Below are 21,253 nucleotides of genomic sequence, written 5' to 3'. Positions count from 1 at the left end.
AACCCGAGACCGGGCAGAGTAGTGGTACAACGATAGCAAAAAGACACGCAACGCAACCCCGGAGCATTCTTTGAAATAGTCCCCACTTTAGCTCTTAACACGTAACGTGAATGAAACGGCGCATGCGAACAACACGGTAAATCTCATTCAAACAATAATATTTCAATCAAAACTAGACTTTAACGTAAATATACAGCAACAAAACGCGACAGTGGTCGGTTCAGCCGTGTGCTCGATTTCGATGTAGAATCCACACAAACGTTCTCAGCATTTTCGGGAGCGAACGCAGGCGGAAGGTGCACGACCAAACAGGGTTAGTTGCTGTGGAGTGTGCGCCGAAAACGGAAACGGGGAACAAACAAAACGCGGAAAACAACAGACTAACAACCAAAACGGAGTAAAATAATAACAAAAAAAGTATCAACATATAAACGGACACCTAAACGAAACAATCGGGATTTGAATCGCGTAGAAACAAACTCAAAAACCGACGGCAACCGACAACAGGACTGTGTGTATGCCTAACGTGCAAAAGCGGCGTAAAATTGACTGGCGGAAAAAAGTGTATTCGCACGCGGATGGCGGCATGATCGATCGATCGATTACTTAACCATTTCTTATAGGCATCAATCAATAAATGAAAGCATGAAGACACATATTAATGAATGGTGGTGTGGTTATCAGCATATCAGTGAAAAGGAAGAAACATGAAGAACCTATCAAACGGAGAACAGCATGAAAGAGATCCTTCCTGATCCTTCCTGATTCTTCCTGAGACCCTAGTTTTGGTCTCAAACAACAAAAGTATTATAGGATGTGCTGCATACAACACGCATCGGTGGTTCAGTGGTAGAATGCTCGCCTGCCACGCGGGCGGCCCGGGTTCGATTCCCGGCCGATGCAACCGATATTTTGTTTTTTATTTTACATATTAAATTCAATAAGTCGTGCGTGAACAGAGTGACCATTGTGAACCAGTGCAACACTGCTCGGAAGATGCCATCATTCATGCGTTTTAACCCTGCGCAGGAACCACAAGTTAATCCCCTCAACAAAAGGCACCATAAATTCATTGCTTCTGATTATTTTATTTAGTTTTCCCCCATTTTTGCTTTACGCTACAAAAAAGTATACTTTCCACAACTATCCTACTTTCGTTTTTTGCCACCCAAACTCTTGCCCGCCCCCGTTCGCTTCCGGAACTTCTCCGGGCAGCGATTCCTCTGATCGCTAAGCCGCGACTGTTCCCACGCCAATTGTTTGACCGACGAACCGTCCTGATTAAACACTTCCATGTCCGTTCCGTGAGCGAACGGATCCTGCTTGCGTTGCTTGCCGCCAGCCTTCTTGCCGGCTCCTTTACCCTCCGCCAGCCCAACGTTACCCTCGAGAAGCTCCGAAAAATCGTCCGCCGCCGCAAACAGTGAGTTCACGTCGGTCGATTTGAGTTTGCGCGCAAAATCTCGATCGCTAATGCGAGAAGCGCCACCAAGTGATTTGGGGGCCTTCTTTTTCTTCTTCACTACCGGTTCTTCCTCGCTCTCGGACATTTCTTGCTCCTCCTCGTCGCCATCGTCGTCCCCTTCAGCGAGCTCTTCGTCCAGCGAAATGCTGCCACCGTCACTAAATTCACCATCATCCGCGTCATCCGCATCATCCTCGCCATCGGAATATTCTCCATCGCTCTCCTCTCCGCCCTCATCCTCATCGCCCTCAACATCGACCCAATCGTCCAGTGCCGCGTCATCGCCGTCGTCGTCCTCCGGATCGTCTTTCTTGCCCCGTTTGCGCCGGTTGGCCTTCTGCTCCCGCTCCTGCTCGAGCTCGGTCATAAAGTCTAGCTCGGACTTGTCCACGTTTGCACTATCGTCGCGACCGCCCGGAACACCCAACCGATCGAGATAGGCATCGAAGTCGTCATCGTCGAGTGAATCGACATCGGACTCCTCCTCCTCCTCATCCTCGGCGCCGTCGTCGTCATCCTTCGTGAGGGCCTTCTTCCGCTCCACCGCGCGCCGTGAGCGTTCTCGTTTTCTTTCCAAAAATCTGCACAAGGAAAAGGAGGTTACAGTAACATTCTGGACAACAGACAAGTGGGACCCGCTGGCCACTTACTGGAAGATGTACTGCTCGTCTTCGGTACACCGCTCCTTCGTGAGTTCCTCCACTGCCAGGGCACGGGAACCTTTCGGAACGTAGTCGCTCTTACGCTGTGCCACACCCAGGGGCCGGGGTCGGGCCACTTCCTCCCCGTTGGCGTCCGTGGTAGTTTTCAGTTTCTTCGGATTCTTAAACGCGAACCGATCCAGAAAGTGTCCAAGCGAAAAGTCACGCAACGGATCACCGTAATAGCTCAGGGGGGTATCTGCAAAGGAGCGCGGATTGGTTATTTCTCACCGACGGACCGACCACGACCGCAGTCTGATGACTTACTGGTGAGAATGCATTCGGCAAACTTTTGCACCGTCGGATGGAAGTACTCCAGGTAGCGGACCAGCTCGTAGCGAAGCGTGAATTTGGCCCCCGCGAACTCGGACACTCGATGGAAAGCGTCGTAACGGAGCACGGGCCCGGGAGGTTTCTTTGTCGGTTTCTTATCCTCCTCTTCTTCGCCGTCGGGTGCCAGAATCGGTCCCTGGTTGTCCGGTTCCTCGTCATCCAACGATGGTGCTAGGGGCAAATCTGGCTGTAGTAGTTGTCTACGCTTCCGCAGCACCTTGCTGATGACGATGAGCGTGCCGCAGACACGTGCCGGGGGAAAATAGTACGAAACCTGCAGCAATCGCTTGATAAAGGCTAGGGCCCGATCCGGAATGGGATCGTTCTGTAGGGCGCGGTGCAGAATGTAGAAGAACACGGTCGAGATTCGAGGCCCAACCGAGGCGAGCTGCGGATCCAGCAGTTTCCGGTAGAGTGTGTTGTAGAAGCGGTTCTGCTCGCGACCCGGCTTCTCCGTGACTTCCAGCAGCAGCGATAGCCCCTGACAGCCGATGGCTATGTCGGCCAGGTGCACCATCCGATAAATGACGTTCAGTAGCTCCGGTTGGACGATATCCGCTACGGCCACGTCTCGCTTGACCGAACCGATCGCTTTCCGGAGACAGGCGAGGATCGCCTGCATGGTGCGCGAATTGATCTCCCCACGTTCGGTGAGGATCTTGAAGAAGGCGAAGCAAATGTTGATCAGCTTCTGGCACGTGGCAAAATCTCCGTACGGAGCGATCGACGATAGAAACGACAGGCCGTAGTGCTGGGCCGTCGACGAGACATTATTGCGGAACAGCAGCTTCTCCGTTTCCGCGGCCACGATCGACGCCATGGCGCTGTGCTTGCGGACGACCTGTTGCAGGTGATAAAGTGCCTTCACGGCCACCGGGCGGGACGGGTCACCGAGTTTGTTCGTCAGTACGGTCAGCAGAAAGGCTTCCTTTTCCGGTACGTCCGCAAAGAGCCTTGAGGTGTACACGATCGTCTTGCACTTGCTGTCGTCCTGACCCGAGTGTAGCACCACGGAAAGGTTGGTGAGAAAATTGAAGTACAGCTCGCGCAGTCTATCCTCAAAGTGCCAGTGAGCAAGCAGCGGATCGCGGATTGACTTCGGAAGCTCTTGCCGCTGCACATTGCGCCAATCGGCTCCACGCAGCGGAATCGAAATCAGTTTGCGCGATGCCGGCATTAGCGATTTCAGCATCAACTCCGTCACCACCTCCACCACACTCTGGTGGCCCTTGTTCGACGGTTTAACCATCGCGATCACCGTCTCGAGGGCATCCAGATTGCAGAACGGGTTCGACTGCACGAGCAGCGCCGCGGAACTGGCACGATCGCGCGACGTGCCCTTCTCCATCGCGCTCTGCAGCCATCGGGCGTCCGACGGGTTGTCCTTCGTGCGTATCCGACACTCGGCTTCGAATGCCGTCTTGCAAAGCTTGCGCAGTTCCTCTATTTCGGCGTCTTTCATCTCGACCACCTCGCCGACCGTATTGTAGCCATCGTAATGGTCGTACCACCGTTTCACCGGTTCATCATCGTCCCCGGGCAGTGTGAAGCTGCTACCTTTGCGCTGGTATTTCCGTTTGTGGCCCGCCGGTGGATCTGGATCGACGGTATCCGTTACCGGTACCTCTCGCTGTTCACCATCGTCGTCGAAGATAATTTTCTTCGGCTTTTGAGTACTCGGTTCCTGTTTTTCGTCCACCGCGTCCGGTTGTTCAAAGTAACGTTTCCTTGCATCTTTCTTTTTTACCTTACTGCCATCGGTGACCATCCTGCCGTTTTTGTCTATTAACGAAGAAAGAAATCAGCCTTCGGATGTTTACCGTATTTCGGCGCAGCATGTGCGTTTTGACAGCGACAGTGCGATCGGAGGAACTGTCAACTGAAGGTGCCTACTGGCGATGGTTCTGTGGCAGCAAATGACCTAACGTTGGTTTTGTAGAGAGAAAGAGAGTAAGTTTTAGTAGTAGTTCTAGTATTCTAACGTTGGTTTTGTAGAGCTTAGAGCTCCCACGGAACATTTTCAATGAATTTCCATTCCATTACTTTTTTATCGCGTGAATAATACAATCGCAACGTTAATGTTTTGAAGCAATGTATTCTCCTGAGTTATCATCGCTCACTAGGATCATGGGATTGGCTTTCGATGACAACAAACAACTTGACCAAAGTGTTTCTGATTCGCGGTGTTTACAAGTGTTTCCCAACTTTCCCGAAACTCGCTGGTATTTTTCGAGGCCGAGGCAAAAGAACCACAAAACGAAAAGCTCAGAATGCCACCGAAAAGAAAATCTGCGGCAACGGATGAAGAGGACGATGAGTATCGTAAGAAGCGTGATCGGAATAATCAGGTAACTAGCGGTCAGCATTTCATCATCTTCGGACACGAAAAATTCACATCCGGCGCATGATTCTTTTTCAGGCCGTTAAACGGAGCCGAGTGAAATCGAAAATGAAAACGGAAGAAACACAGCTGCGGGTGAACGAGTTGCGCGTGAAGAACCAAGTCCTGGAGGACAAAATAGACACCCAGAAGAAGGAGCTTAAGTTTTTGAAGGAGCTCTTTCTGACTCAGGCACAAGCAAAGGCCGACAAATTACTTGGTGTTAATTTGAACGAATTGTTGCAATGTTCAGACGAGGAGGAAGGAAGCGAGAGGGAAAGCAGTTCCAGCAAGCGTTCCAAGGATTCGTCCAAAGGCGAAAGCAGTGGATCGCGGAAGAGATCCAAACGGTGAACACAGAGAGAGAACCGGATACATCCGCCAGCCAATAGGTTAAACTTCTGGAATCTGTTTTATATAGCGCGCAGTAGAAGCTGAAAACTTTTTGCTTTACGCCATTCTGAGTCAATGAACAATTTTACGATAAAAATGGTAAAACAAATACCACAAAAAGCAATTTTATCCAAGAATGACAAAACAGTTACGTAGTAGTATTCTTTGAGGAGCATTAGGGCATCATCAGCGCAAGGTTTAATGTTAGAATCTAATTCACTTGCTCATTGTTTATCGCTTTCGGTTTCTATTGTTAAGGCAGAAAAGGGCACAGAAAATATGATTGCATTTTAGCACCCAGTGTTTCAACCGGCCGTGTGGCCTAATGGAGAAGGCGTCGGACTTCGGATCCGAAGATTGCAGGTTCGAGTCCTGTCACGGTCGCTCGTTAGGAAATGTTTTTTTTTTTCACTTCTGCACATGTTTTCGTCACTTTTTTCACCGTTTATTATTTTTAAAATAGACTCCGTTATCTGCGTATTGATAAGAAAATTAACTGATCCCCTGTTATGTATGAGAAAGTATATCGCTTCCCCGCACCAAATACAACACGTGTTGATGACGTTCATTTATCAAAAGCCGACCCCCTTCGGCGCCGAATCTCACCGGAGTTAATCTCTTAGTTAATGTTCAGTAACGCGCAATGATATCGTCCAGCGGTTTACGGTGCAAATCTGGGACCGTGCAATCTTCCGCCGGGTATCCGACCGGTAGGAGCACAAGCAGCTTTTCATTTGGTGGCCGTTCGAGAAGATTGCGAAGGGCTGGTCCACAATTGAGGGGCGTGGTGATAAGTGAGCTCAACCCGGCGCTTTGTAGGGCACACAGAAGAATTCCGGTAGCGATCGAGGTCGATATTTCGTTGTAATAATGCTGCTTCCTTGTGCCGTCCTCCTTGTAGCCGTACGTCTGCTTAAACACCAGTATCAGGAACGGAGCCTCCGTAAGGTATTCCTTAACGTGACTCGTTTTAATTGGCCGCAGATCCGTGACCCACTGCTTGGCCATTCGCTGTGTGTAGTTGATTAGCTCTTCCGATTCGATAATTTCTCGCACACTCTCCTTGATCGATCGGTCGGAAACCAGACAGAAAGTCCACGGTTCCGTGTGCGCCCCGCTTGGTCCAGTGCCGGCCGCCAGAATGCACCGCTCTACGACCTTCCGATCGACGGGCCGGTTGCTAAACTTGCGGACGCTGCGACGATCGTTTACTATCGCGTAAAACCGACTATCAGCTTCGCAAGGATCCTCGCCCAGCGTCACGGTAGCTCCGCCGTAAGAGATGTGCGGTTTCTCTTCCAACGCTGGCACTGGATCGAACTCTTCGCCCTGCGGTTCTACTTCTGCAACGGAGAAACAACGGTACACTATCCTCTTGTGGGGTTGTTGGGGGGCCTTTGGGTCTTACCTCCCACATACTCAATACCGTCCAGCTTCGTTTCCTGGTCCTTCTTTTTGTCCGGAAGGGCAGTGATGCGGAGTTTCTTCTTGCTGCCATACCGATGCTTATCGTACAGCGAAATGGCCAAGTACAGACCCACCAGCACGGGAAAGACGTAGTTCCAATAATTGACCAGCGCCGAACTGCTGAGAAGTTTATCGAACAAATCTTCCAGATACGACGCCATCGTTGTGCGAACGTGCTTTTGCTATCGATCTCCGCGGGCGCAAAAACGAAGGGGTTTACGCTGTTCGCTTCCTAAACACCGACTGCGCGGAACGTAGGCGCCTCCATTGAGCTGGCGGCTCGATTACTCACCCATTATCATTACTCGCTGGTCTTCTCCCTTGCCTCTGGTTGCCTCTCCCCCACACAACCCGTTATTTCAGCTGGCTTATCTTGCTTTTTCACTTTGCCTGCCTTCGGAGTGGTTCGTTTCCATGTCTCTAGGACAAGGCCACACCAGAAGCGCGCAACTGCAATTTGCAACAAAAATAATAGGCATTAGGTGCATCAGTGATGTGGTTTTTAATAGCAGCGAAGTTGCGTTATATGACAAAAGCTGCTGCACCCGGGCGGCTGAGAAATTCTCATTCTGAGGCTCATGTGTTGTGCTGCCATTGGTGATCGCAGAACCGATCAGAGAGTTAGAATGTAGGACAGGCCCACGGGCCACGATGGGAGAGGAAGTATCACCCTTTCATCAGAACAATAGGTGCCCTTTTGGACATTTCTGCAGTTTTATTTAATTTTATTGTTGTATTATCTATTGTTGAACCTTAAACCGAACGTGTTGGCCATGGGTGGTTGTGTGATTGTGTGGTTTTTAAAGTTTTCTTTAGGTTTAACTTTTATTAGGTGTTCGTTAGGAAGATTAGTGGATACAGGTGATCGTATCTGAAGTCGCGGCAAGAAGAGACAGGCAGTTTGGCGGTTGGCCGGTTACTCTTTATGCAAAAACCGTTACAGCTCAGAATGTACCTTAAATCTGCCGAAGTTTATCCAGCGCACCCCAAAAGTGGACTCTACCCTTTATTCTAAAAAGAAATGAAATCCTACCTACGTAAACCCAGACCCAGTAGGTAATAGCGGGCCAGCAAAATATCAGGCAATATCGACAAAATATCTAGTTTGCTAGTTTGCCAAAATATCGGCCGCGCTAACGGTCATCGGTCATTGAATATTTGAAATTTTCGGAACATTGTACGGAATGACAGCGGAAACTTTTAATGGCAACCCTGCCGAACGTCAACGCACGCACACACCGATAAATAGCAAAATAAATAACGCACACTAAAAATACTCTTCTTTAGGTTTTCATACAAATCTTCTTTCTTCCATCTTTCCTCTTTTTCTTCAGTTCATCAGTTCATCCGTTCATTCGCTCTCGCTCACCCCTCCGAAAGGTGTCAAAATCATAAACGCCATCTTGGACCGCGGACTGGTTCGCCACAGCAACAGAAAAGTTGCAGCTAGCTGTTTTCCTTTGCTTTGGTGCATTTTAATCCGTTAATGTTAGCTGCGAATCGTTCCTTGGGAAGTGGTGCTGGTAGTGCGTGCTGTTCGTCGCGAAGCAAAAGATAATTGGTACGAAAAGTGACGAATCAAGTTGTGCGGTGCTCCGTAATGTTTTTTTCTGTGAGTGTACATGAGCGCACTCGCTCGCTTCGTTTTTTCAAGATCCTCTTGTTCGACGGAGAATCTTCGGGCGTTTTGTGCCGGTGATTCTTGTGAATTGTAAAGCTGGAACGTATCGAAACGTGTTATTGGATAAGTTTGTCCCGGGCCGAAGGGAAATCGATTCCACGCAATTGCTCTCTTCCGATGAAGGTGATGTTCGCACATTCCGGCGGAACAGAATAGTTTGAGTTTCTTTTGGTACAGCTTCCGCAGAATGTGTGTTCCCCTCGGTTCGCTATTTTTAATCCAATTGGCTTTGTTTTACGACCCCTCTTCCGGCGACGCGGCGTGTAAAAAGTTGCGTGAATGGAAAAAGTAGGTCCAAGCTTTTCGGTTGCCCGTGGCCAAAATGAAAAATGTGCAGTAATTCAGCCACGGAAGCTCTCTACGGCGGCGAGTGATTTACGTGTCCAAATCTTTGTTACGACTCTGGCTGTTTTTGAAGCCCTAGCGGTGAAATTGACCGTCCGTTTCACTTTTCCTTTTCGGTGTGTCAACCGCTGATCCGCGGTGCACCGTGTTTCGTGAGTTTGCGGCCCAACGGAGGAGGTAGGAAAAGGCGCAGGAGTAAGGTAAACAAGCGGAGTAAAACTTTTCCGCTACGCATGATAATTCGCTGCAACCGAGAATTCTCGTTTCGACGGCCGATGGTTGCTTCGTCCATCATACACGAGTCAGAAAGCACTCACACTTGCAGCGGTGCAAGAAAAAAGCAAATACGCGCAGCAGATCTGGTGAAAAGTTCGCACTCACGGAAAGTTTGAGTTGGCCATCAAACGGTTTTGCCTTTTCGTCCCCGTGGGCATATTGGGCTGCTGATCATCCAATCATTGTCCCGGGGTGGAAGGCAAAACAGCCAGTGATTGAAGAACTATTGCTCTTGTGGCGGACGCTTGTGTTTATTTGCTGAGGTTTCTCACCTTCTGGTGGTTTCTCCCTTCGCAGGTGAGTGAGTGAGTGAAACGTGTATCTCATTCTCATGCGCGTGCATCGAAATGTGCGACCGAGAGAGCGATAGCGAAGAAGTGAACAGCAACAGTGACCAACGGTAAACGCTACACAGGATCCGTTATGCAAAATCGACGGGCAAAATCGATCTCGCGGATGTAGATGTAGAGAGAAAGCGAAAGAAAGAGAGCGAAAAGGAATATTGTGTTGTGACTATTTGTGTGTGCGCCTGGTGTTTTGAACAAACCGTCTGTGGCGCACCGTCCGAACGGCGGGGGTGCGGGTGGCTTGCTCAAAGGATTTACAAGGACCCCTTCCGGAGGCAAGTTACCACCATGTCGCACTTTAATAGGCACGCCTACCGTTTACTGGGCGGCGGTGGCAGCAGCAGATCGACCACCCACAGTTCGACGGCCGGCGGCTCTGGCAAGCGCAAAGGACTCTCGGAATCCATTCATCCCGCCACGTTGGTTGAGCAGGTCGTGGCCGATAAGATACAGCAGCAAAGGATGTCGTCCAAGTTGCACCTCACCGGGCGGCAAATGGAGCCCGGCGAGGACGAGAGCGATGACGAAGTGAGTCGCTCCTTATGCAGCCCGGGTGCTGGCGGCCGAGGGTTCGGTGGCGGCGGCGCCGTGGACGATGCCGAGGAAATCGTTTCGATCTGCGACAGTAGCTCTTCCATCCATGGCTACGAAAATGGTGACGGAGAAGCGGCCGAGGAGGAAGAGGAAGTCGGTGAGGACGACGACGATCAGGACGAAGAGGAGGACGATCAGCCAGACTATGAGGACGAAGAAGAGGATGTGGAAGACGAAGAAAATGCGGAGGAAGAAGAGGAGGAGGATGAGGAAGGAGGGGAGGAAGAGGACAACGAAGATTCGGAGGAACTCGGCGATGGTGAGTCGGAAGTGATCGATTGTGAAAAGTACGACGAAATGCGGTCCAAACGGAAGACCCAACCACAACAGTACCACGTCCACTACGTTGCGAATGGCCAGAGCAATGACCACGGAATCAATGCGGAAGGCAGCGTCTATGGCGTGTACAATGGTCAAGTCCTCGACAAGGAGACACTCGAAATGATTAAGGTTTCGGCAATCAACACCAAAGGTAAGTCTGAAGATCCCATTCTTTTCTCACCGACTCATCTCACCGTTTGATGTACTTCATTACGAAATATCGTTGTTTCCGATAAACGGTCCTGGGAACCATGGTGGCCGTTGCAAAAACCACAAAACCGCAACATTGTTTTATGTGGGTTTATGTTCTGATCCCTCGCTTATCAGTACGCCGCAGGCACGCCAACCAGTCGCGGGGAACTCCAACCACCTTTGCATCCGCGATCGATCATGTCTCGAGAATTCGCTTCAACTTTCCAGACGCCCAAAAGTCCTTCACCAACTCTAATGTCCCTGTTTGGGCACGCCGCAACTTGGCGTGGGGCGCGTAGTTGTTGCTCTTTTGTGTGTCGCGCCTCCCCTAGGTCAGGAATATTGCAGACGAACACGGATCGATTCACCGCACGCGGTGGAAAATCGGAACAAAAAGTCACGACCACATTACCGACGGAAAACTCCGTGGGCCTCTAGACAACAAAGAAAGCGATCGGCGAAAGCGCTTCTTGGGTTATGTAAATGATGTGGAAAATTGGGACAGTTGCCGCTTTTGGAATGTCCCCCCCGCCGTTTTTCAAGGTTGATTCGCAGTCAGTATTTTTGATGTTTTGTCCTCCCGTCCTTTGAACGATTTGAAGATGGACATGTACTGCTGCTGCTGCTGGGGGCATTATTGGGCGAAGAAACGATTGATAGGGTTAAAAATAGAACCGACGACCACCACACCTAGCCGCTGCTGCGGGTGGTGGAGATACTTCTTTGTTTCTGTCGTGCGTCTACTTTCTTAGTTTGGTGTGGTTTGTGGGGTGTCGCGAAAAATCCATACAATTTTTGCACTGACCACAAGTAAGCACGCAAACACACATTGCGCTCTGGGTCTGTGCCGTGCGTTAGAATATAATAATATTAGCGCTCGGGACGGTTCGCGGAGATCATCTTTTTCCGCGTAATTTCGTGCCATTTGCATTATGCGCCTCTGTCACTCGGCAGCGGCGCAATGATAAAAGGTCAGCTATTGCCGCAGGTCTGCGACTGTGAGGCGTGAGCTCAGTGAGTCGTGAGCAGTGAGCAGTGAGCGGTTAGTTTGTTGCATTTTTATTTGTTTATCTCACTGCTCCGCTGCTGCACATGCACATGCAATCAGGGCTGCACTACGCACACATCGCACCGGCTAGTGTGCGTGCGTTGGGTTGCACAAATACACGGAGTGTGCAAAATACGGCACATATTCGTATCAAGGTGACAGATTTTCCAGAACACACGACACCGAAGCGAAGGTTTCGCGATGTTCACCCGGAAATGGTGCCAGAAGAACACTTTCTCCTTAGGAATGTGCGACCGATTGCGGTTATGCGAAGCTGTTCAAAATGGACAGCGCCAGCCAGCAACAGGTGAAACACCGCGGAGCTGATGACGATGATTTCTCATCGATGATGGCCTGGTTCATGTGATACACTTTCAAATTTTGCTTCTATCCTTCCAAATTATGCTGTAACGCGTGTGTCTCACGGAACCACTTTCACCGAAATATGGGGCCCATTCTCGGAGTGGTCTGTTCGATTCACGCGTGTCACGGGCTTATCGCACTGCAAAGATGGTGCTTTGCGATCTAGCGAATCAAAATGGAGATCATGACAAAGCAGAAGCTTGATGCGAGCATAGCAGTGCGCGAGCCCCCCGTGCGTTTGTTGAGAAAATAAGATAAAATAAAATGAGGTCGCCCGACGGCCGACCTTCTGCGCTACCGCGCGCGCTGCTGCGCCATTTAGCGAAACCTACCTCCCCGAACGCACGGAGGGAGGACAACCAGTAATTGGCGTTTAATGGTGATATGTCCCAGTGCGACCGCTGAAAGGTTGTTTTGACTCCCTTTCCTTTCAGCTTTGTTCTGGTTCTGGAAAAGTAGGCCCGACTTCTTGGTACGACGCGTGATTTCTCACGACCGCACCTAACGGCAAATGGTCGGCACTGTTCCCGATACCGCTGGCCATGCTACAGGTGTTTGTTTTGGTCCGTCGTCCGTCCGACACAGCGAAACCGCTTTCATTCCGTCCTTGACGCGCGGAACATGCCGAACAACAATGTTGTTCGCTGAGTGCCGCTTCTTGGTCTGTGTGTTGGTTACGCGCTCAATGTTTTCATGGCGGAAAAATTCGGGTTATGCGCGGCCGCTGATAAAGTTTCCGTGGCTGCGCTGCGTGGAAAAGCCCCCAGCTTGGGGTGAGCTTGGAACACGAGAATGGAATCAACTTCGGTTTGGTGCTTCGGCAGAGTGAGAGAGATAATACCTTGACCGATTCTGGCTCGTGCTGCTGCGCGCGGCGGTGACACGCACACAACTGGTGCCGAAGTAGGTCATCAAAAATCATCGCGCTCCTTTCCTCCCCCAGGTGGCCCACATATCCTGTCATTACAAACCATTCCAACCACCCACTATTTTCTGTTCCGCGAAAGTTCCATTTTCAAGTAACAAAGGAATTAAGCAACTTGCGATGGAACTCGCTTTAATATTTCAATTTGCACGGCAACAACAAAACGATCGATTCCAGGCGTGGAATGATTTCGGTGGTGTTTGTTTGAGTTGATTGTACACGTGGCGTGGCTGGCTAGAGGTCATGCCGGCTACGGATTCAGGATGGTAGGGCCGGTGAAACGAATTTTATTCCTCTGCATTTACTTCCTTTACTTTCAGTTCAATTGGCCGAAAGCGACAAGGTTGGGCTGGATGACTTTCAGTTGCTTAACGTTCTCGGCACGGGAGGTAAGCGTCCTCGGGCGGCATCCTCGCGCCGGAATTGTAAACCATTCTTTCCCAACCATTGCAGCCTACGGTATGGTCTTTCTGGTGCGGAAGATAACGGGTGTCGACAAGGCGACACTGTACGCGATGAAGGTGCTGAAGAAGGGTATCGTAAGCCAAAAGAAAAAGACAGCGGAACACACCAGGACGGAGCGACAGGTGAAGAGTGCGCCCTCGTGGGTCATGGTTGGAGCAAATTTTAATCGTTTCCTCCGTCCGTGGTAGGTCCTGGAGGCGATCAAGGATGCTCCGTTCCTGGCGAAGTTGCATTACGCTTTCCAGACGGATTCGAAGTTGTACCTCGTCCTGGACTACGTCATCGGTGGCGAGCTGTTTACGCATCTTTACAAGCACGAACGCTTCTCGGAGGAAGCCGTGAGGATCTACGTGGCAGAAGTTATCGTGGCCATCGAGCATTTGCACAACGTATGTCCCCCCGACTCCCTGGTGTCCGTCCCGTAGACTCATGGGCCGCTTTTTCTCTCCACTCCACCGCAGCTGGGCATCCTGTACCGTGACATTAAGCTGGAAAACATCCTGATCGATGCCGAGGGCCACGTCGTGTTAACCGATTTCGGCCTGTCGCGGGAGCTTGTCTACCAAACTGAGCGTGCACTTAGTTTTTGCGGTACGATCGAATATATGGCTCCGGAAATTCTGAGCTCCTCACCGGAGGGCCACGGTCCACCGGTCGACTGGTGGTCGGTTGGCGTCCTCACCTTCGAGCTGCTGACGGGCGTTTCACCGTTCCACTCCGATGAGGGGCAGCCCGAAATTCAGAGGCGCATCGCGAACGAGGAACCGATTATGCCGTCGCGCATATCGCGAAACGCAGCCGACTTTATTCGCCGGCTGCTGGAAAAGAATCCGAAACGGCGACTCGGTAGCGGCCCGCTGGAAGCAAACGAACTGAAGGCGCACCCCTTCCTGAAGTCAATCGATTGGACGTCGTTGGTGCGGAGACGCGTCACGGCCCCCCTCAAACCGAGTGTGACCAGCGAGGTCGATACGCGTTACTTTAGCGAAGAGTTTACGCAACGGGAAAACGTGGACGAGCCGTGCGCACCGCCACCGAATGCTGACCTTCTGTTCAGAGGTACGGGGAAGCCGCGGTTGCTTGGGCGCTAGTACCGTGTGTGACGATCACTTACTGATCTTTCGCCCCCACAGGTTACTCGTTCGTTTCGCCGAAGCTGCTGTCAACCAAGATTAGGAACCGGACCGCGTTCATTCCTATCCACAATACGCGACCAAACGAGAAAACCATCCGGCGACGTGCGTCGCGAGTGGTGAGTACGCCGACCGACGAAGACCACAGGCAAACATTAATTGGCCGTTGCCATTTTTCTTTCCAGCAATCGCCGTTCTTCAAAAAGTACGATCTAACCCGCGATGCGGCGATCGGCGTCGGGAAGTACTCCATTTGTTTGAAGTGCGTGACTCGCGGAGCTGGAACTCAATCGCACTACGCGGTGAAGGTGCTTTTCCCTCACCCGCAAACGGCGGAGCTGGCGAAGCAGGAGATTGAAGCCCTTCGGCGGTGCGAGGGGCACCCGAATGTGGTACGGTTCGTCGAGCGGTTGGAGGATAAAGATCACATTTATTTGATCCTTGAACTGCTCGACGGCGGCGAGCTGCTGCAGCGCATCCAGGAGCAGGAGGATCAGCGTTTGAGCGAAACGCAGGCACGAAACTACTTCCGCCAAATGGTTAATGCCGTGTCGTTTATGCACCGCAACGGAATCGCTCATCGAGACCTCAAACCAGAGAACGTACTGTTTGATCATCCTTCGTCGGAGCACCTGAAATTGATCGACTTCGGTTTCGCGCAGTCGTTCAGCGAAAGCGAAACCAATACCACCGGGCCGTCCTCCTCCTCAGCGTCAGCGGCAGCGTGGCTGCCGGCGGGAACGCTCAACTATGCGGCTCCAGAAGTGCTTGATCCGTGCGATGTGTACGCCTTGGAAGCGGCCGACCTTTGGTCGCTCGGCGTCATCCTCTACACGATGTTGCGTGGCCAGGCCCCGTTCATACCGCGGGAGTTCAATGGGCACGAGAATCTTGCATCGCTAGCGAAGCAGAAAGAGATCATCATGAACAAAATCCGGCGCGGTTCGTTCGACCACACGGCAGAGTCATGGGAGGGCGTCAGCAGGGAGGCGCTCGATCTGGTGAGGCGGCTTCTCACCGTCAATCCGGACGCTCGCCTTACGATGGAAGATCTGCTCGAGCACCCATGGTATTCGCAACCGGACAGCTCGGTCGCTCCCAAGGTTGGCCAAACGGCACAATCAACCACACGGTGCTCGCTGGAGCACCTGCAGGCCAACGTTTACAACATGTACGACGCGTTCCGGCACATCGAGCGACAAGGTTTCCGGTTGCGAAAGTTGCCTCGTCCACGTGCGAGGTTGCCTAACCGGGGCCGCGATGGTGGATCTTCGCTACTGGCAAATGGGTCGACAGTGCCTAACGGTGATAGCAAAACGGCCACGACGAGTGCTGCACATCGGACCGCCGGTGTACCGACGGCCAAATCGATCGAATCACAGTACAGCAGCTCGATGGAGGAGAGCACCTCAAGCGGTATCGGGCGCAGCAAGAGCAGCAAGAGCAGTCTCTCGCTCTCGGGTGGCAGTCCGGAAAGGGGAGTCCGAAGCAGTGACTCACTGAATGGCTCGATTGTGGTGGTCAGCGACGAAGAGGACGAGGCGAACGCCGGAAAGCAGTTACAAAGGACGGCTGAAGAAGAACGGCCGGATGAAACGGTTGCTGATCCAACGGAAGCCACGGTGGCGACGATGACAATGTCTACCACGGCCGACATTACGCAGACGCAGGACCAAACGGACACAGAAGACATCTGCGAAAACGTTACGGACAGCAAAGCGGATGTGAAGCCCAACCTCGGAAAACTACTCTTTTCGTCCGTCAGGCCAATTGCCAACTTAACCGCAGACGTTGATATGTTGCTACTGAAAGGTGGTGCAATAATCAAAATGGAGAACAACAACAACGACCCCATGTCTGTGAAGCTAGAGCAAGAGGAGGAGGAAGAAGAAGAAGACGACGATGAAGAAGAATTTGAGGAAGAGGACATGAACCACACGACGCCAGCGCGGAGTACGGAAGAAGAGTGCGCGAGCGAGGCATTAATGGGGAGCGCAGAAGAGAATCTGATCTCGAGCGGAGCAATGAATTTAGACACCACCGAAGAGCCTTCGTCCGTGCTGGCGGTACAAGACATTCGACAATCCGCACCGACCACAGTCGCCGCCCCGCTGGTGTGGCACCAGAGTGACGAAACTGTGGCCAACATACCTGGCCTGCTCTCTGTGCATCGGGAAGATCAAACCATTGTGCCTAGTAGCCGGACATCCAGCTGTTCGACAATACCTTTCGAGGATCAACCATTCTGGGAGCAATATGATGCACTATCCAACGCGGACAGCGATCAACTAGCGACGGAAACGACCGACGTGCAGCAGGAGCCCGTTCACGAGGCTCCCAGCAGCCCCGATCTGTTCGCTGGTTTCGGACGGTTTTCCGTGGACGTTGAAAGCCTGTTTCACGGATTTACTTCCAACACATCCAGTCCTTTCCGTGGATTTGAAAGTGACGAAGAGGACCCCAACGGTTCGCAGGTCCCACAGCTCACTCTGGCATACGTCGTCAAGGTCGAGGATCTCCCTCGCATACGAAAGCGAAGGCCGGAAATTGGCAATTTGGAGGACCTGGTACGACCGAAGATGCTTCGACCGCAGAAACCGGTGTATTACGGTAGTGGCAGACAGTGGAAGCGGAGGAAAGAGCAAGCCGCCTGAAGCGGTTGCGGAATGCTGCCGCACTGGGAACACAACCGTAACTATTGTGGTTGGATAAGCAATGGCAAATTTTAGTGTGCGATCTTGGGGGCTAGCCTGTATAAGTTGATGTTAATTTATTTTATTGAACCGAGTTAAACTTATCAGCAAACCCCCTCCGGATAAACGGAACTTTTTCCCAACAGAGTGAGTTTGTCCCAACATCACGCCGAGCATCTCAAACGCTCACTGCTATCTGCTGTACTTTACTACTTCTTATCTTAACGATAGGCTCATTTGTATATTGTACACAAAGTCTACATTTGATCATCATCGGTTTATCGATTTGGTTCCATAAACCAATGTTATATATTATTGATTGTAAGACCATCAGAAGGCCGCATCAGACCCTTCACGTATGGGTCCAATAGGGTGAATTTACTTCTGTATTGCTATATCGTTCCTTTTTTTGTAAATGATCAGTTTGTATTTTGCGCACGCTGGTGGTTTTTACCGTCAGCAGAGCGTATCTGTAAACACATTCAGTTGACGTTCGGTTTTGGGTTTTGTTACGCTTTTTTTACTTGCAACAAATGCAATGAGATGATACAAATGAATCGATTTAAAGTACTACACGGCAAATGTGTTCGGTAAAGAGTTAGTGAAACGTATTGATTCAAACTGCATTGTAGGACGGTTAAAGTGCACTTACTAGGAACGGAAGGTTTAATGGCCGACAAACGAAGGAGGGCGCCGACAGGAAAAGAAAATCAAACCACTACTCTCTAGACCGGAGGCCCTTTCTCCGAACAGAATTTACTAACCATTCGCAACGGGAAGCGCCCCAAAGTGGCAAAGGCGAAGAAAGGGGAAAGGGCCAAAGACGCAACGGAATCTCATCACTAGCTGCGGCACGGCACAAACGGCACAAACGCATAAAGGAAAGCTTCTACAGGCCAAGGCCTCTGTCGTTAGTATGAGATTGGCGTAAATGGGCGCGACACCAAGCGGGCGCATGGAAAAAGCACCAAAAACAAACATAGGAAATTAGAGATTGTTATAGTTAATACTTCATGGAACAGATTTTCACACCATAAGTATAAGGCCCCCATACGATTATTCTTATCTTGGCCGGCGAATCGCGACAGATGATCAATTAGATTTTGAATTCTTGTTTTGCTTGTGTTAGAGACGATAGGGATCATCTATCACCAGCAGTCGCCGGCAAATGCTTCGGAGGAAAACCCGCTACAAAGGTTTCACCGTGAAGAAGGACGATCAACAGATGTCGATGGAGAGAAAAGCTACCCACATGTGGGGTACGGACATTCTTTAGTCGGTGTGTTGGCCATTGAGAGCGCAGCGACCGGGGAGTGAACTTAAACATGGCGAGCGATTACGAGAATATCACCAATAGTGTATTGAACCGAGTGTGGTTCACGCGAGAGGCCGCTAGGCAATAGTGTAACATTTAATAATCGGATGGATCAAGGAACATTAATAGCCCTCCAAAGAGGTCGATCGATCGGGCACGTTTGAGCGGGTCAGACTTTTTGGGGTTTTAGTGTGTGTGGCAGGGATAAAAACATTCTTTATTCAATGGCACCCGCCAGGAGAGGGTTGCGTGTGTCAACCAAACGGCGTGTCGTGTTTATATTACTTTAAAGGGAGTTTTTAAATCAACGAGAGAAAAAAAGTCAGGATCTTTCATATCATAGAAAGGAAATGTATGATCGAAGACTACTAAGCAAGACAAGTAACATTAAAACCTAAAACCTCCGGGTCAACTTTTAGCCTGTATTGTATAAAACACACGGAAAAAACGGTGAAAATGGGTGTAACTTGGCTGATGTACGAATCAAATGAATCGAATGAAGCCTCCAACATCAGTTAGCCTACTTTAAGTTAGGTGTAAATGATTTGTTAAATGTGTTGCTAACTTTACACGATTAAGAAAGATATTGTTCATAGTACACATTGAGAGGGCTATATAGCATTCATCACAATTTACAACCAGCGCACAGAGGCGCTGTATGGCTCCGTCGCCTCCGTGTTCCCCGCACGGCGACGGAGAGACCCTCCGTCTATACATAGGACCACGAGGCGGCTCGGTTCCTTAGTGCTCTTCTTTATGGTGGATTGTGTTTTCTTTTTCTTGTTTGTAGTGTGTTCAACTTTCCGACAACTTATCACTAGAAGTTTTACTAATTTTATGGACTACAAATTTCATTTCCTGCACGTTCGGGGTTTCGTCCGTTTCGCTCCGGTGAAACCAGCGCACTCCAAGTGTGTAGTAGGGGACAAACCGAGCGATAAATGCTAGACCAACGGATTGGATGAAGTGAGAAGTGGAATGTGGCAAAAAGATGAAGACGATGGGATAGATAAACCTCACATCTAGACAAAATAAATGAATGATTGAAACAAACCAACTGTATCTTACCTAATGCCGTAAGCAACCGGATTAGGCGTTTCCAGGTCGTATCTTTCGAACCATTAGCATAAAAGGTTGCGATGGGATCTCCGATCGTCACCGAAAGCCAAGAGCTCGTTCGCGGAAGGGGGGACTGTGTTTGGGGAACTTATCGGGTTGCTTCTTTCGCAATCCCAGTGAGCGCTGGTGGTGTGTGATGCGTGCGCTGCCAACGGTTAGTTAGGTTGGTTCCAGCGTTACTAGTACTCTTCGTGTGGAACGAGTGCGCAGAATGAAAACAGCCGTCAGTCACAGTGCATGATTCGATCGCACTTCTTTATTAATTGTTGCTAATAATTGAAAAATTGAACTAAGGTGTTTGTGAGGGGATATGTTTCGTGTTGAGTGAAGCCTATGTACAGGAAGGCGAACGCGGTATCTTTGAAATATGTACAGTAGCCCATCGTAGGTCGGCATTCCTAGCCCTGGTTGGCGCGCAGACGGGCCAGCGTAGCTTCCAGCGAAGCGAGGTTAAACTCCGGATTCGATGGTGGGTTGGCACGGAGGTCCTCCAGCAGTTTGATCACGTGTTCGGGTGCCGGCGGTTCAACTGGCAGATGGGCACCCTGTGGCTTGAATCCTTCCTCATCGGCCACGTACACGACCGAGTACTGGGCCCCGTCCGGTGCCGTGAACGAGTATTCACCGTTCGCGTTAACACCATTGTCGCTGGCCTGGCGCGCCTTGATGCCGTTGCTCGTCTCGTAGTTGTACGCATACGAGCCGTCCTCGTTGATGATCTGATCCTGGGCCACTACCGTCGCCTCGGCATCGGCACCGCCACCCGATTGCCGTTTGGCGGGGGCCGGTGGGGCGGCACAGGCCACTGCCAGGAGACATGCCAGGACTACGAACTGCACGAGACGGATTGAGACAACAGCCGCGTAAGTAACCAAATACTAACCAATCAGATAACCGCCATTTGGCGCCTCAGCTGCGGAACTTACGGATTTCTTGTACATTTTCAAAACTTGTCGCGTTGCCTCGGAGAGAAGTGTGCGCCGGTGTGTTGCTTGTAGCTGTTCGGAGCGGTGACTGTTATCATTCCGGATGATGAGTTCGGTATTTATACGGCGGTTCTCGGCGGCGGTTCATTCCTGACACCTGCCGCAGCGACGACATTTCACCTCCCGAAAGAGAGCCACCGAAAAGGTTGGCCAAAAAAACCACCGCCCCACACACTGCCGCCGGCCGGCCGGCCGGCCATATGCAGAATCGTAATCGGGGAGCGCATCTCCATCTGATTAAGCATCGCCCATATGACAGCATCGCGCTCTCTGGTCCCGCCGTGACAGGTTTGTCGTCCATGGCGTCACGCACGTTTCGGTTGGTCGTTCGGTTGGGTAAGCTCCACGATGCGATGCGTTGCATACGTTAAAAGTCGTTAACATTTGAAGCATCTTCGTGGCGGCCAACATAGAGCGAAACGATCGCGCGCCCCCTCTCTCTCTGTCTCTCTGTCTCGGCGGCTACGGTATTGCACTTTTCGTTTGGATCGTGATTTATGGGGAGATCGAAGCAGCCGAAGAAGTATGCAGCATCTTAGCCGCTTGCTGCTCAGTGTTGCTTAGGAATCGCCTTCTTCGATTGGAGCGCCGACCTATGGCACATTCTCCGCCCCTCTGCCTTGTGCCAAAATTTAATTCGCCCGCGATCATGTACGATCGGTAAATTTGTTTCCTTTGGGACCTTTTGCGCGGGATGCACCGCTAATGGCT

The 21,253-nt window shown here is 50.9% G+C and overlaps 4 protein-coding genes, 2 non-coding genes and 1 pseudogene across 7 annotated transcripts; 4 read left to right on the top strand and 3 right to left on the bottom strand.

The window, feature by feature from the left end:
• Positions 1 to 832: 832 nt before the first annotated feature.
• On the top strand, positions 833 to 903 carry Trnag-gcc (transfer RNA glycine (anticodon GCC)). Its single transcript has one exon. It is a non-coding gene; the product is annotated as a tRNA-Gly (tRNA).
• A 245-nt stretch (positions 904 to 1,148) lies between these two features.
• On the bottom strand, positions 1,149 to 4,267 carry LOC131215986 (CCAAT/enhancer-binding protein zeta). The gene is made up of 3 exons (XM_058210381.1): positions 2,434 to 4,267; positions 2,116 to 2,365; positions 1,149 to 2,046 (listed from the first exon to the last, which is right to left on the bottom strand). The coding sequence occupies exons 1-3, from the start codon at positions 4,265 to 4,267 to the stop codon at positions 1,149 to 1,151; spliced, it is 2,982 nt and encodes a 993-aa protein (XP_058066364.1).
• Positions 4,268 to 4,684: 417 nt separating this feature from the next.
• Positions 4,685 to 5,831, top strand: LOC131208588 (CCAAT/enhancer-binding protein gamma). The gene is made up of 2 exons (XM_058201390.1): positions 4,685 to 4,847; positions 4,919 to 5,831. The coding sequence occupies exons 1-2, from the start codon at positions 4,770 to 4,772 to the stop codon at positions 5,231 to 5,233; spliced, it is 393 nt and encodes a 130-aa protein (XP_058057373.1). The 5' UTR covers positions 4,685 to 4,769; the 3' UTR covers positions 5,234 to 5,831.
• Positions 5,584 to 5,656, top strand: Trnar-ucg (transfer RNA arginine (anticodon UCG)). The gene has a single exon. It is a non-coding gene; the product is annotated as a tRNA-Arg (tRNA).
• LOC131208573 (iodotyrosine deiodinase) lies at positions 5,615 to 6,965 on the bottom strand. 2 transcript variants are annotated; one of them, XM_058201370.1, is made up of 2 exons: positions 6,681 to 6,965; positions 5,615 to 6,615 (listed from the first exon to the last, which is right to left on the bottom strand). In XM_058201370.1, exons 1-2 carry the CDS (start codon positions 6,898 to 6,900, stop codon positions 5,903 to 5,905), a joined length of 933 nt encoding a protein of 310 aa, XP_058057353.1. In that variant the 5' UTR covers positions 6,901 to 6,965; the 3' UTR covers positions 5,615 to 5,902. The 2 variants fall into 2 exon arrangements, with proteins under 2 accessions (XP_058057353.1, XP_058057361.1); XM_058201378.1 differs by having other exon boundaries at positions 5,615 to 6,609.
• A 2,711-nt stretch (positions 6,966 to 9,676) lies between these two features.
• Positions 9,677 to 19,477, top strand: LOC131215985 (ribosomal protein S6 kinase alpha-5). Its single transcript, XM_058210380.1, has 8 exons — positions 9,677 to 10,454; positions 13,152 to 13,220; positions 13,285 to 13,418; positions 13,485 to 13,685; positions 13,758 to 14,355; positions 14,430 to 14,545; positions 14,615 to 15,648; positions 15,742 to 19,477. The coding sequence occupies exons 1-8, from the start codon at positions 9,677 to 9,679 to the stop codon at positions 17,081 to 17,083; spliced, it is 4,272 nt and encodes a 1,423-aa protein (XP_058066363.1). The 3' UTR covers positions 17,084 to 19,477.
• Positions 19,478 to 19,954: 477 nt separating this feature from the next.
• On the bottom strand, positions 19,955 to 20,580 carry LOC131214579 (cuticle protein CP14.6-like; annotated as a pseudogene).
• Positions 20,581 to 21,253: the final 673 nt, after the last annotated feature.

The sequence above is a fragment of the Anopheles bellator genome, chromosome 1 (assembly GCF_943735745.2).
Source record: "Anopheles bellator chromosome 1, idAnoBellAS_SP24_06.2, whole genome shotgun sequence".
Taxonomy (NCBI): Eukaryota; Metazoa; Arthropoda; class Insecta; order Diptera; family Culicidae; genus Anopheles; species Anopheles bellator.
Note: the sequence above shows the minus strand (reverse complement) of the source record. Positions and strands in the feature narration are given on the sequence as shown.

Bases quoted from the DNA above. Each gene is read 5' to 3' on its own strand.
- LOC131215985 (XM_058210380.1), top strand. From the start codon at position 9,677: ATGTCGCACTTTAATAGGCACGCCTACCGTTTACTGGGCGGCGGTGGC. The intron at 13,419-13,484 runs GTGAAGAGTGCG...CGTCCGTGGTAG, and splicing joins ACACCAGGACGGAGCGACAG to GTCCTGGAGGCGATCAAGGA. The intron at 14,356-14,429 runs GTACGGGGAAGC...TCGCCCCCACAG, and splicing joins TGCTGACCTTCTGTTCAGAG to GTTACTCGTTCGTTTCGCCG.
- LOC131215986 (XM_058210381.1), bottom strand. From the start codon at position 4,267: ATGGTCACCGATGGCAGTAAGGTAAAAAAGAAAGATGCAAGGAAACGT. The intron at 2,366-2,433 runs GTAAGTCATCAG...GCTCCTTTGCAG, and splicing joins TGCCGAATGCATTCTCACCA to ATACCCCCCTGAGCTATTAC. The intron at 2,047-2,115 runs GTAAGTGGCCAG...TTCCTTGTGCAG, and splicing joins GACGAGCAGTACATCTTCCA to ATTTTTGGAAAGAAAACGAG.
- LOC131208573 (XM_058201370.1), bottom strand. From the start codon at position 6,900: ATGGCGTCGTATCTGGAAGATTTGTTCGATAAACTTCTCAGCAGTTCG. The intron at 6,616-6,680 runs GTAAGACCCAAA...TCTCCGTTGCAG, and splicing joins CGGTATTGAGTATGTGGGAG to AAGTAGAACCGCAGGGCGAA.
- LOC131208588 (XM_058201390.1), top strand. From the start codon at position 4,770: ATGCCACCGAAAAGAAAATCTGCGGCAACGGATGAAGAGGACGATGAG. The intron at 4,848-4,918 runs GTAACTAGCGGT...ATTCTTTTTCAG, and splicing joins AGCGTGATCGGAATAATCAG to GCCGTTAAACGGAGCCGAGT.